The sequence below is a fragment of the Hemitrygon akajei genome, chromosome 5 (assembly GCF_048418815.1).
Source record: "Hemitrygon akajei chromosome 5, sHemAka1.3, whole genome shotgun sequence".
In the NCBI taxonomy this organism is placed as follows: Eukaryota; Metazoa; Chordata; class Chondrichthyes; order Myliobatiformes; family Dasyatidae; genus Hemitrygon; species Hemitrygon akajei.
In genome coordinates, this window is record NC_133128.1 from 394,209 (window position 1) to 408,887 (window position 14,679).

The 14,679-nt window shown below is 45.8% G+C and overlaps 1 protein-coding gene across 6 annotated transcripts in view; it reads left to right on the forward strand.

Annotated features, from left to right (window-relative positions):
- The window catches only part of pde9aa (phosphodiesterase 9aa), a 304,953-nt gene that overhangs the window by 287,110 nt on the left and 3,164 nt on the right, over window positions 1-14,679 (forward strand). For 4 of the 6 annotated variants that reach the window (XR_012098852.1, XR_012098853.1, XR_012098854.1 and 1 more), the window contains 2 exons: window positions 6,458-8,081; window positions 12,270-12,333. Coding sequence is in view for 2 of the 6 variants with exons in the window: in XM_073044722.1 (XP_072900823.1) it covers window positions 12,270-12,320 (51 nt within the window). In the remaining 4 variants the exon portion in view is untranslated. The remainder of the gene's footprint in view (window positions 1-6,457; window positions 8,082-12,269; window positions 12,334-14,679) is intronic. The other 2 variants (XM_073044722.1, XM_073044720.1) reach the window with 1 other exon arrangement.

Consider the following 14,679-nt stretch of genomic DNA (forward strand, 5'->3'; position numbering starts at 1 on the left):
ATGACACTGAACTGGTACGGTTGTCTTGTCTCAAGACACTGAACCGGTAGGGTGGTCTTGTCCCATCACCCTGAACCAGTACCATGGTCTTGTCCCTTCACACTGAACTGGTATGGTGGTCGTGTCTCATCACTTTGAACCAGTACGGTGGTTGTGTCTCATCACACTGAACCGGTACAGTGGTCATGCCTCATCGCAGTGAACTGGTACTGTGGTTGTGTCTCATCACACTGAACTGGTACGTTCGTCTTGTCCCATCACACTGAACTGGTACTGTGGTCGAATCTCATCACACTGAACCGGTACGGTGGACGTGCCACATGACAATGAACTGGTACGGTATTCTTGTCTGATCGCAGTGAACCGGTACGCTGGTCGTATCTCATCACAGTGAACCGGTACGGTTGTCTTGTCCCATCACACTGAACCGGTACGGTGGTCGTGTCTCATCACATTGAACCAGTACGGTGGTCGTGTCTCATCAGATTGAACTGGTATGGTGGACATGCCACATGACACTGAACCGGTACGGTGGTCGTGCCTCATCACAGTGAACCAGTATGGCGGTCTTGTCTCATCACACTGAACTGGTACGTTGATCGTGTCTCATGACACTGAACCAGTACAGTGGATGTGTCTTATGACACTGAACTGGTACGGATGTCTTGTCTCATCACACTGAACTGGTACAGTGGTTGTGTCTCATCACAGTGAACCGGTACGGTGGTCGTGTCCCATCACACTGAACCAGTACGGTTGTCTTGTCCCATCGCACTGAACCGGTATGGTTGTCGTGTCTCATCACATTGAACCAGTACGGTGGTCATGTCTCATCAGATTGAACTGGTACGTTGATCGTGTCTCATGACACTGAACCAGTACAGTGGATGTGTCTTATGACACTGAACTGGTACGGTTGTCTTGTCTCATCACACTGAACTGGTATGTTGATCGTGTCTCATGACACTGAACCAGTACAGTGGATGTGTCTTATGACACTGAACTGGTACGTTCGTCTTGTCCCATCGCACTGAAGTGGTACTGTGGGCGTGTCTAATCACACTGAACTGGTACTGTGGTTGTGTCTCATCACACTGAACCGGTATGATTGACTTGTCCCTTCACACTGAACTGGTATGGTTGTCGTGTCTCATCACATTGGACTACTACGGTAGTTTTGTCGCATCACACTGAGCCCGTACAGTGATCGTGTCTCATCACACTGAGTCGGTACAGTGGTTGTGTCTCATCACACTGAACCGGGTCATGTCTCATCACACTGAACCGGTACAGTGGTCGTGTCTCATCACTCTGAACCAGAACGGTGGATGTGTCTTATGACACTGAACTGGTACGGTTGTCTTGTCTCAAGACACTGAACCGGTAGGGTGGTCTTGTCCCATCACCCTGAACCAGTACCATGGTCTTGTCCCTTCACACTGAACCGGTATGGTGGTCGTGTCTCATCACTTTGAACCAGTACGGTGGTTGTGTCTCATCACACTGAACCGGTACAGTGGTCGTGCCTCATCGCAGTGAACTGGTACTGTGGTTGTGTCTCATCACACTGAACTGGTACGTTCATCTTGTCCCATCACACTGAACTGGTACGTTCGTCTTGTCCCATCACACTGAACTGGTACTGTGGTCGTGTCTCATCACACTGAACCGGTACGGTGGACGTGCCACATGACACTGAACCGGTACGGTGTTCTTGTCTGATCGCAGTGAACCGGTACGCTGGTCGTATCTCATCACAGTGAACCGGTACGGTGGTCGTGTCTCATCACATTGAACCAGTACGGTGGTCGTGTCAAATCACATTGAACTGGTACGGTGGACATGCCACATGACACTGAACCAGTACAGTGGATGTGTCTTATGACACTGAACTGGTACGGTTGTCTTGTCTCATCACTCTGAACCAGAACGGTGGATGTGTCTTATGACACTGAACTGGTACGGTGGTTTTGTCTCATCACACTGAACCGGGTCTTGTCTCATCACTCTGAACCAGTATGGTGGATGTGTCTTATGACACTGAACTGGTACGGTTGTCTTGTCTCAAGACACTGAACCGGTAGGGTGGTCTTGTCCCATCACCCTGAACCAGTACCATGGTCTTGTCCCTTCACACTGAACCGGTACGGTGGTCTTGTCTCATTGCAGTGAACCGGGTCTTGTCTCATCACACTGAACCAGTAGATTGGTCGTGTCTCATCACACTGAACCGGTACAGTGGTTGCGTCTCATCACATTGAACCAGTACAGTGGTCGTGTTCCATCAGATTGAACTGGTACAGTGGACATGCCACATGACACTGAACCGGTACGGTGGTCGTGCCTCATCACAGTGAACCAGTATGGCGGTCTTGTCTCATCACACTGAACTGGTACAGTGGTTGTATCTCATCACAGTGAACCAGTACGGTGGTCGTGTCCCATCGCACTGAACCGGTATGGTTGTCATGTCTCATCACATTGAACCAGTACGGTGGTCGTGTCTCATCACATTGAACTGGTACGGTGGACATGCCACATGACACTGAACCGGTACGGTGGTCGTGTCTCATCACAGTGAACCAGTATGATGGTCTTGTCTCATCACACTGAACTGGTACATTGATCGTGTCTCATGACACTGAACCGGTACAGTGGATGTGTCTTATGACACTGAACTGGTACGGTTGTCTTGTCTCATCACACTGAACTGGTACGTTCGTCTTGTCCCATCACACTGAACTGGTACTGTGGTCGTGTCTCATCACACTGAACCGGTACGGTGGACGTGCCACATGACACTGAACCGGTACGGTGTTCTTGTCTGATCGCAGTGAACCGGTACGCTGGTCGTATCTCATCACAGTGAACCGGTACGGTGGTCGTGTCTCATCACATTGAACCAGTACGGTGGTCGTGTCAAATCACATTGAACTGGTACGGTTGTCTTGTCTCATCACTCTGAACCAGAACGGTGGATGTGTCTTATGACACTGAACTGGTACGGTGGTTTTGTCTCATCACACTGAACCGGGTCTTGTCTCATCACTCTGAACCAGTATGGTGGATGTGTCTTATGACACTGAACTGGTACGGTTGTCTTGTCTCAAGACACTGAACCGGTAGGGTGGTCTTGTCCCATCACCCTGAACCAGTACCATGGTCTTGTCCCTTCACACTGAACCGGTACGGTGGTCTTGTCTCATTGCAGTGAACCGGGTCTTGTCTCATCACACTGAACCAGTAGATTGGTCGTGTCTCATCACACTGAACCGGTACAGTGGTTGCGTCTCATCACATTGAACCAGTACAGTGGTCGTGTTCCATCAGATTGAACTGGTACAGTGGACATGCCACATGACACTGAACCGGTACGGTGGTCGTGCCTCATCACAGTGAACCAGTATGGCGGTCTTGTCTCATCACACTGAACTGGTACAGTGGTTGTGTCTCATCACAGTGAACCGGTACGGTGGTCGTGTCCCATCGCACTGAACCGGTATGGTTGTCATGTCTCATCACATTGAACCAGTACGGTGGTCGTGTCTCATCACATTGAACTGGTACGGTGGACATGCCACATGACACTGAACCGGTACGGTGGTCTTGTCTCATCACAGTGAACCAGTATGATGGTCTTGTCTCATCACACTGAACTGGTACATTGATCGTGTCTCATGACACTGAACCGGTACAGTGGATGTGTCTTATGACACTGAACTGGTACGGCTGTCTTGTCTCATCACACTGAACTGGTACGTTCGTCTTGTCCCATCGCACTGAAGTGGTACTGTGGGCGTGTCTAATCACACTGAACTGGTACTGTGGTTGTGTCTCATCACACTGAACCGGTATGATTGACTTGTCCCTTCACACTGAACTGGTATGGTTGTTGTGTCTCATCACATTGGACTAGTACGGTAGTTTTGTCGCATCACACTGAGCCCGTACAGTGATCGTGTCTCATCACACTGAGTCGGTACAGTGGTCGTGTCCCATCACACTGAACCGGGTCATGTCTCATCACACTGAACCGGTACGGTGGTCGTGTCTCATCACTCTGAACCAGTACGGTGGATGTGTCTTATGACACTGAACTGGTACGGTTGTCTTGTCTCAAGACACTGAACCGGTAGGGTGGTCTTGTCCCATCACCCTGAACCAGTACCATGGTCTTGTCCCTTCACACTGAATCGGTACGGTGGTCGTGTCTCATCTCATTGAACCGGTACGGTGGACGTGCCACATGACACTGAACTGGTACGGTGGTCTTGTCTGATCGCAGTGAACCGGTACGCTTGTCGTGTCTCATCGTATTGAACCGGTACGGTGGTCGTGTCTCATCGCACTGGACTGGTATGGTGGTCTTGTCCCTTCACACTGAACCGGTATGGTGGTTGTGTCCCATCACACTGAACCGGTACGGTGGTCTTGTCTCATCACAATGAGCCGGTACGTTGGTCTTGTCTCATCACACTGAACCGGTACGGTGGTCTTGTCTCATCACACTGAACCGGTACGGTGGTCTTGTCTCATCACACTGATCTGGTACGTTGGTCTTGTCTCATCACACTGAACCGGTACGGTGGTCTTGTCTCATCACACTGAACCGGTACGGTGGTTTTGTCTCATCACACTGAGCCGGTACCGTGATCGTGTCTCATCACACTGATCCGGTACGGTGGTCGTGTCCCATCACACTGAACCAGGTCATGTCTCATCACACTGAACCGGTGCGGTGGTCGTGTCTCATCACACTGAACTGGTACGGTGGTCTTGTCTCATCACTCTGAACTAGAACGGTGGATGTGTCTTATGACACTGAACTGGTACGGTTGTCTTGTCTCAAGACACTGAACTGGTACGTTCGTCTTGTCCCATCGCACTGAACTGGTACTGTGGTCATGTCTCATCACACTGAACTGGTATTATGGACTTGTCCCTTCACACTGAACCGGTATGGTTGTCGTGTCTCATCACATTGAACCGGTACGGTGGTCGTGTCTCATCTCATTGAACCGGTACGGTGGTCGTGTCTCATCACATTGAACCGGTACAGTGGACGTGCCACATGACACTGAACCGGTACGGTGGTCGTGTCTCATCTCATTGAACCGGTACGGTGGACGTGCCACATGACACTGAACCGGTACAGTGGTCTTGTCCCATCGCACTGAACCGGTATGGTGGTCTTGTCCCATTGCACTGAACCGGTACGGTGGTCATGTCCCATCGCACTGGACTGGTACGGTGGTCTTGTCCCTTCACACTGAACCGATGGGGTGGTTGTGTCCCATCACATTGAACCGGTACTCAGCCTTCTGTACTTTTTTGATTCAGTCTAGTTACAGCTTGAATGTTGTATGAATCTTTGCTTCAACCCCTCTGTCAGCATTTCACATTCTGACTATCTGGGTGAATAAAAACCTCTTCTGATCCACTTCAGGCATTATTTTCTTAAAGCTCTGCCTCTATTTTCATCAGGTATACAACACATGATTTGCATTTCAAACTAATATATTTGGTGTTGACAATGAAGAAAGTTATCAAAATACAGGTGGTCCTTGATCTGATAGCCATTAGAGTGATTAACTCACACTGATTTGAGTGTACTCTATATTATATTGACTGTTCTATTTTTTATAATTTATTATAAATTACAATGATTGCACATTTAGATAGAGATTTTTACTCCTCATCTATGTAAAGGAAGTAACAAATAAAGTCAATTCAAATCAATATGTGAGCCGAGAAGTGGCACATGGAGCTAAATCCAGGTAAGTATGAAGTGCTGCATTTTGGGGAATTTGGGTAGGACAAAGGATCAGAATCAGGTTTAATGTCACAGCATATGTTGTGAAATTTGTTATCTTTGAGGTAGCAGTATAATGCAATGCATAATAATAGAAAAAGAAATGGGATCTACAGTAAGTATATATGTGTATTTTTACAGTGCTTATAAAAAGAATTCACCTCTCTTGGAAGTTTTCATGTTTTATTGTTTGCAACATTCAATCACAGTGAGGTGACTGGAACTGAACACAGTACTCCAAGTGGGGTCTAACTAAGGTCTTATATAGTTGTAACATTACTTCACAGCTCTAGAATTCAGTCCCATGGTTAATGAAAGCCAACACACCATCCATCTTCTTAACAACACTGTCAACCTGTGCAGCAGCTTTGAGTGTCCTATGTACATGGACCCCAAGATCTTGCTGATCCTCCACACTGCCAAGGTCTTACCATTAATGTTATATTCTGTCCTCATATTTGACCTACCAAAATGAACCACCTCACACTTATCTGGGTTGAAATCCATCTGCCACTTCTTAGCCCAGTTCTGCATCCTATTGATGTCCCGCTGTAACCTCTGACAGCCCTCCACACTATCCACAACACCCCCAAATTTTGTGCCATCAGCAAACTTACTAACCCACCCCTCCTCTTCCTCATCCAGGTCATTTATAAAAATCACAAAGAGAAGAGGACCCTGAACAGATCCCTGAGGCACTCCACTGGTCACTGTCCTCCACATAGAATACAAACCATCCACAACCACTCCTTGCCTTCTGTGTCAAGCCAGTTCTGGATCTACAATTCAAGGTTTCATTGGATTCCATGCCTCCTTACTTTTTGAATGAGCCTCAGATAGGAAACCTTATCAAGTGCCTTACTGAATTCCATGTACAATTGATTGTAGTAAAAATACACTTGTATCTGGAAGGTCCAACTACTGGTGAGTCAGTATCCTGGCAAAAACTACACCATGAAGACAAAAGAACACTCCAAGCAACTCCACGAAAAGGTTATTGAAAAGCACAAGTCAGGAGAGTTCCAAGTCATTGAAAATCCCTTGGAGTACAGTTAAGTCAATCATCAAGAAATGGAAAGGATATGACACAGCTGTAAATCTACCTAAAGCAGGCTGTTCTCAAAAACTGAGTGACTGTGCAAGAAGGGGTCTCATGAGGAGACCACCAAGAGACCTATGACAACTTTGGAGGAGTTACAAGCTTCAGTGGCTGAGATGGGAGAGATTGTGCATACAATAGTGGTCGCCAACCCATCGATTGCAATTGACTGGTCGATCTTTGAGACTTTCTCAGTAGATCCGGAAAAAAAATTAAAAATAAATACACAAATACTGTTGAGAAATTGTTTCTGGGTTGTGGGGTTTTAGTTCCATTCTTTCTGCCCAGTGCGCATGCGTATAGCTCCCCCGCACTACACAGTGTAATTCAGTGGTCCCCAACCACCGGGCCACGAAGAAACAATATGAGTCAGCTGCACCTTTCCTCATTCCCTGTCACGCCACTGTTGAACTTGAACACACACGAAGTCATCAGTCACCTAAACGCAGTGACACCCTCGTGCCAGGGATCATTGGTTGGCCTCGTGTGGCTGGCGGGAAGTGCCGTTGCTACTGGCCTGGAGCACGGACAGATCGGCGCCGCCTCTAAACCTGTTCAGTACACTGAATGTTCGTGGGGAACCCGGTGCTAAAATATTCACAGACGATCTAATTCGGGTTCAGAGTTCCATAAGTATCAGAGCAGCTACCATGCTGCAATCTACTGAAACAAACTTTTGTCAGCCGATAGATCCTACAAGAGGGCTGGGTGCGCACCCTGTCGCACTCCTCGCTCGGTGGGTCACTCTCTCTGAATTGCGATCGCCGCGGCCCCGGCACGGGGACCTCCGACCCTGACCTTGTCCTCTCACCCACCCACGACCAGCCGCACCTGGCCAAGGCGTCTGGCGGCCGGCAGGAAGCTGGAGTTCCGGCCCGGAGGCTGTCTAATAAGGCAATGAAGCCCTCAAAACTGCTTTGGCACCCTGAGTCCAAGCACCCTGCACTTAAAGACAAACCTGATGAGTTTTTTGAGCAAAAAAAACATGAGCAAGCAGGACAGAAGCTAAATGCCGAGAGCCGCGAAAACTAAATTGCGGAATAGACTGGACATAAGGAACCTACTTCAAGTATGGCTGTATTTCGGTCGTGTTTAACTGCCCCCCATCCCCCTGTCGGCCGGTCCGCAAGAATATTGTCAATATTAAACTGGTCCATGGTGCGAAAAAGGGTGGGTACCCCTGGTGTTTATACATTATTTCTACTTCCGAGTTGAGGGGTTTTACTTCCGGTCTTTTCTGACCCCGTGGGCATGTGTGTAACTAATCGATCTGGGATCGATCTCGCCTTTCACTAAGGCTGAGGTAGGGGATCTTGGGCTTAAGAAGGTTGGTGGCCACTAGCATACAACAACTGTTACCCAGGTGGTTCACCAGTCACATCATTATGGGAATGTAGTAAACCATGTATATCTGTCTGGACACGCCCCTCTGCTGACTGCTCCTGTGGCTCCTCCCACAGACCCCTGGATAAAGGTGATTGTGTCACTGCTCCTCCCACAGTCCAGGGCAGTCATCCGGCATGGATGTGCTCCGTTTTACTGCTAATAAAAGCCTTTCAGTATTTACTCTACTTCCAGTCTTTTGGAGTTATTGATGGTGCATCAGGGAGAGTGGCAAACAGAAAGCCAATGTTGAAAAAACTCACATGAAATCTCAGCTAGAGTTTACCAGACGACATGTGGGAGACTCTGAGGTCAGCTGGAACAAGGTTCTATGGTCTGATGAAACCAAAATTGATGTTTTTGGCCATCAGACTATATGCTATGTTTGGCGTAAGCTAAACACCGCGCATCATCAAAAACATACCATCCCTACCCTGAAGCATGGTGGTGACTGCATCATGCTATAGGTATGTTTCACTACAGAAGGCCCTGGAAGGCTTATGAAGGTAGAGGGTAAAATGAATGCAGCAAAATACAGGGAAATCTTTGTCTGCAAGAGGACTGCAACTTGGAAGAAGACTTGTTTTCCAGCAAGACAATGACTCCAAGCATAAAGCCAAAGCTACACAGGAACGGCTTAAAAACAACAGTTAATGTCCTGAAGTGGCCAAGTCAGAGTCCAGACCTCACTCCAATTGAGAATTTGTGGCTGAACTTGAAAAAGTTTGTTCACTCACGACCCCCAGGCAATCTGACAGAGCTTGAGCAGTTTTGTAAAGAAGAATGGGGAAAAATTGCAGTGTCCAGATGTGCAAAGCTGGTAGAGGCCTATCCACACAGGCTCAAGGCTGTAGTAGCTGCCAAAGGTGCATCTACTAAATACTGACTTGAAGGGGGTAAATACTTAAGCAATTAATTATTTTGTGTTTTATATTTGTAATTAATTTAGATTACTTTGTAGAGATCTGTTTTCACTTTGACATGTAAGAGTCTTTTTCTGTTGATCAGTGTCAAAAAAGCCAAATTAAATCCACTGTGTTTCAATGGTGTAAAACAATATACCACGAAAACTTCCAATGGGAGCGTGGGGTGAATACTTTTTATAGTTTTTATAGGCACTATATATTTATATTATATAGCTAAATTAAATAAGTAGTGCAAAATTTTTTTAAAAATAACAAAAATTGAGGTAGTGTTCTTGGGTTCAATATTCATTCAGAAATCGGATGGCAGAGGGGAAGAAGCTGTTCCTGAATCATTGAGTGTGTGCCTTTAGGTGCCTGTATCTTCTTCCTGATGGTAGCAATAAGAAGAGGGCATTTCCTGAGTCATGGGGATCCTTCGTGATGGATGCCACCTTTTTGAGGCATCGCTCCTTGAAGATAGATAGATAGATAGATAGATACTTTATTCATCCCCATGGGGAAATTCAACTTTTTTTCCAATGTCCCATACACTTGTAGCAAAACTAATTACATACAATACTTAACTCCGTAAAAAATATGATATGCATCTAAATCACTATCTCAAAAAGCATTAATAATAGCTTTTAAAAAGTTCTTAAGTCCTGGCGGTAGAATTGTAAAGCCTAATGGCATTGGGGAGTATTGACCTCTTCATCCTGTCTGAGGAGCATTGCATCGATAGTAACCTGTCGCTGAAACTGCTTCTCTGTCTCTGGATGGTGCTATGTAGAAGATGTTCAGAGTTATCCATAATTGACCGTAGCCTACTCAGCGCCCTTCGCTCAGCTACTGATGTTAAACTCTCCAGTACTTTGCCCACGACAGAGCCTGCCTTCCTTACCAGCTTGTTAAGACGTGAGGCGTCCCTCTTCTTAATGCTTCCTCCCCAACACGCCACCACAAAGAAGAGGGCGCTCTCCACAACTGACCTATAGAACATCTTCAGCATCTCACTACAGACATTGAATGACGCCAACCTTCTTAGGAAGTACAGTCGACTCTGTGCCTTCCTGCACAAGGCATCTGTGTTGGCAGTCCAGTGTAGCTTCTCGTCTAACTGTACTCCCAGATACTTGTAGGTCTTAACCTGCTCCACACATTCTCCATTAATGATCACTGGCTCCATATGATACTGGATACTATGGAGACTAGTGCCCATGATGGGGATGACTAAGTTTATAAATCTCTGCAGCTTATTTTGATCCTGTGCAGTAGCTATGCGCACCCACCCCCATACCAGACAGTGTTGCAGCCAGATTGAATGCTCTTCATGGGACATCTATAGAAATTTGCGAGTACCTTTGGTGACATGTCAAATCTCCTCAAACTCCTAATGAACTGTAACTGCTGTCATACCTTCTTTGTAGCCACATCGATATGTTGGGTCCAGGATAGATCCTCAGAGATTTTGACACCCAGGAACTTGAAATTGTCACCCTTTCCACTTTTGATTCCTCTATGAGTGTGTGTTTCCTTGTCTTAACTTTTTGAAGGCAACAATCCATTCTTTAGTCTTACTGATCTTGAGTACAAAATTGTTGCTGCAACACCACTCAACTAGTTGATATGATCACACTCCTGTACATCCTCTCATCACCACCTGAAATTCTGCCAACAATACTTGTGTCGTCAAGCTGCAAAACCTGGACTTCTGTACCTCCCTCGGCAACTAATGCGATCCTCAACTTCCTAGCCAGAAGACTACTGCCTGTGGAGATAGAAAATAACATTTCCACCTTGCTGACAGTCAACACTGGTGCACCTCAGGGATGTGTGCTTCGCCCTCTGCTCTACTCTCTCTACACCCATGGCCCATGACTGGCCGCACGAAGAGTCAATGAGATCACATGTGCCGTAAACCTATTGTAGCAATAGGCCATTGCCCTGGGTCTAGGTTGTTGTTGAGACAGGAGTTGATTCCAGCCATAATCAACCTCTCAAAGCACTTCATCACCATAAATGTGAGCACTACTGGAAGATGGTCATTATGGCAGCTCATCCTGGTCTTCTTGAGCACTGGTATGATTGTTGCCATTTTGAAGCAGGATTGAAACCAATTGGTTTGGCAAAGGTTACCAGAACCCTAATTGGTACTGAATCAGGGCCTGTTGATTTGTGAGGGCTTATCCTCTTGAAAAAATGTCTGACAACTGCCTCTGAGGCAGAGATTGCAGGGTCACCAGGTGCTACAGAGATCCTCATAGCTGTAGTTTCATTCTCCTTTTCCAAGTCTGTTTAGAAAGCATAAAGCATATCTGGGAGTGAAACATCACTGTCATTTATGATTTTAGCTTTCACTTTGTATGAAATAATAACTTCACAGGGAGTGGTTCAGTTATGGGGAGGGTTATGGATGAAAGATCTAAGAGTACAAGTACATAATTCATTGAAAGTGGTGTTAGAGGTAAACAGGGTGGTGAAGGCAGCACTGGACATGTTGGCCTTCATCAATCAAACTATTGAGTAATGAAGTTAGGATGTTATCTTGCATTGGACAAGACACTGGTGAAGCTACACTTGGAATGTTGTGTTGTGTTTTAGTTACCCTGTTCTAGGAGGGACATCATTGAACTGGAAGATTTCTGAGAATGTTGCCTGGACTTGAGGCCTGAGTTATAAGGAGATGTTAAGCAGGTTATAACTGACCATCTCCCTCTCTCTGCCTGGTCACCTTCTCTATGTTCAGCTTCCTCTCCTTCTCAGTGTTCTATCACTTCCCTGCGACTTAAAATGTGTGTTACTTCAAGCACTGTTTTCTAACTTTCCTCAGCTCTGATGAGTTATCATTCAGCTCTTTTAACATGGGTCCTTTCTCCTCAGTTGAATATTTTCAGCACTTTTTGTTCTTGTTGCAAATATCCAGCAGGTTATGTTTTTCAATTATCTTGTCATCATCTGTCCAATAATCATGTCAACATCTATTGGCCAAGTACATGAATGACTGTTGCAACCCAGATAAATCCCACAGGATTTTACAACCCAGATTAATCCTGAATTGTTTAATTTTCAGGTGCAAAAGAAGAAAAATGAATCCTTAACCCTAGGAAATAAAAAGAAGTGAAATTGCTCTTGAGGTGAGTAGGAAGCTGGGAATTAAACCAGGTTTTTCATTAGCACAAGGATTAATTCCCTTCAATACTCGGTAGTTCTGATGTAAGGTCACCAGTGATTCTGTGCAGGAACAAGCCCTTTGGCTCACGATGACCATGCAACCAGCAAGAATCTATTTACATTCATCGCAGTACCAGCATTTGGTCCATAACCAATTTTCCTCTCAGACCCAATCCCCTGCCTTCTCCCTGGATTCCTCCATTCCCGATCAATCACGAATCTATCAACCTCTGCCTTAAGCATACTTAAAGGTTTGGCCTCCGCAGCTGCCTTGGCAAATAATTCCACAGATTCACCACTCTTTGGTGAAAGAAATTCCTCCTCATCTGCGTTCCAAAAGCCCCTCTATTCTGAGGCTATGTCCTCTTGTCTTAGACAATCCCACCATAGGAAACATCCTCTCCTCATCCACTCCATCAAGGCTTTTCACCATTTGATAGGTTTTGATGAGGTCACCCCTTATTGTCCTGAATATTAGTGAATACAGGCCCAGAGCCATCAAATTCTTTTTATATGGCAAGCCATTGAATCCTGGAATCATTTTCGTGAACCTCCTTTGAACCCTCTCCAATTTCAGAATGTATTTTCTAAGATAAAGGGCCCAAAATTGTTCACAATATTCCAAGTGAGGCCTCAATAGTGCTTTATGAAGTCTCAATGTTATATCCTTGCTTTTATATTCTAGTACTCTTGAAAAATGAATGCTTAACATTGTATGTCTTTCTCACCACAGACTCTACCTGCAAATTAACTGCAAAAGGTCTCCCAAGTACCTTTGCACCTCAGTTTATTCTGTTTTCTCTCCATTTAGAAAATAGACTATCCTTTTGTTTCTTCTACCAAAGTGCATGACCATACACTTCCCAACATTGTATTCCATCTGCCATTTCTTTGCCCGTTCTCATAATCTGTTTTAGTCCTTCTGTAGCCTCTCTACTTTCTCAACACCACCTGCCTCTCTACCTATCTTTGTATCATCTGCATACTTTGCAACAAAGCCATCAATTCCATCATTGACATATAATGTCACTGTCTCCATTTTGCAGCAAATGGAGTGAGACGTGTTTTCACCGCGGCTCTACTTTTTATACCTTACATTCCACTGATAGATCCATTTTAAATTTGAAGATTCACTATTTTTGTTGAAGGATTTATGACTTAACTACAATGGCAGGAAGTCGATCCGGTATTGAATTGAGAGGCGGCAAGACCCTTCCTTAGAGATAGGATCAATGGGCATTTAGAGAATCATGGTCTGATTAGGGACAATCAACACGGCTTTGTGAAGGGCAGATCGTGTCTAACAAGCCTGATAGAGTCCTTTGAGGAGGTGACCAGGCATATAGATAAGGGTAGTGCAGTGGATGTGATCTACATGGATTTTAGTAAGGCATTTGACAAGGTTCCACATGGTAGGCTTATTCAGAAAGTCAGAAGGCATGGGATCCAGGGAAGTTTGGTCAGGTGGATTCAGAATTGGCTTGCCTGCAGAAGGCAGACGGTTGTGGTGGAGGGAGTACATTCAGATTGGAGGGTTGTGACTAGCGGTGTCCCACAAGGATCTGTTCTGGGACCTCTACTTTTTGTGATTTTTATTAACGACCTGGATGTGGAGATAGAAGGGTGTGTTGGCAAGTTTGCAGATGACACAAAGGTTGGTGGTGTTGTAGATAGTGTAGAAGATTGTCGAAGATTGCAGAGAGACATTGATAGGATGCAGAAGTGGGCTGAGCAGTGGCAGATGGAGTTCAACCCGGAGAAGTGTGAGGTGGTATACTTTGGAAGGACAAACTCCAAGGCGGAGTACAAAGTAAATGGCCGCATACTTGGTAGTGTGGAGGAGCAGAGGGATCTGGGGGTACATGTCCACTGACCCTGAAAGTTGCCTCACAGGTAGATAAGGTAGTTAAGAAAGCTTATGGGGTATTAGCTTTCATAAGTCGAGGGATAGAGTTTAAGAGACGCGATGTGATGATGCAGCTCTATAAAACTCTAGTTAGGCCACACTTGGAGTACTGTGTCCAGTTCTGGTCGCCTCACTATAGGAAGGATGTGGAAGCATTGGAAAGGGTACAGAGGAGATTTACCAGGATGTTGCCTGGTTTAGAGAGTATGGATTACAATCAGAGATTAAGGGAGCTAGGGCTTTACTCTTTGGAGAGAAGGAGGATGAAAGGAGACATGATAGAGGTGTACAAGATATTAAGAGGAATAGACAGAGTAGACAGCCAGCACCTCTTCCCCAGGGCACCACTGCTCAGTACAAGAGGATATGGTTTTAAGTTAAGGGGAGGGAAGTTCAAGGGGGA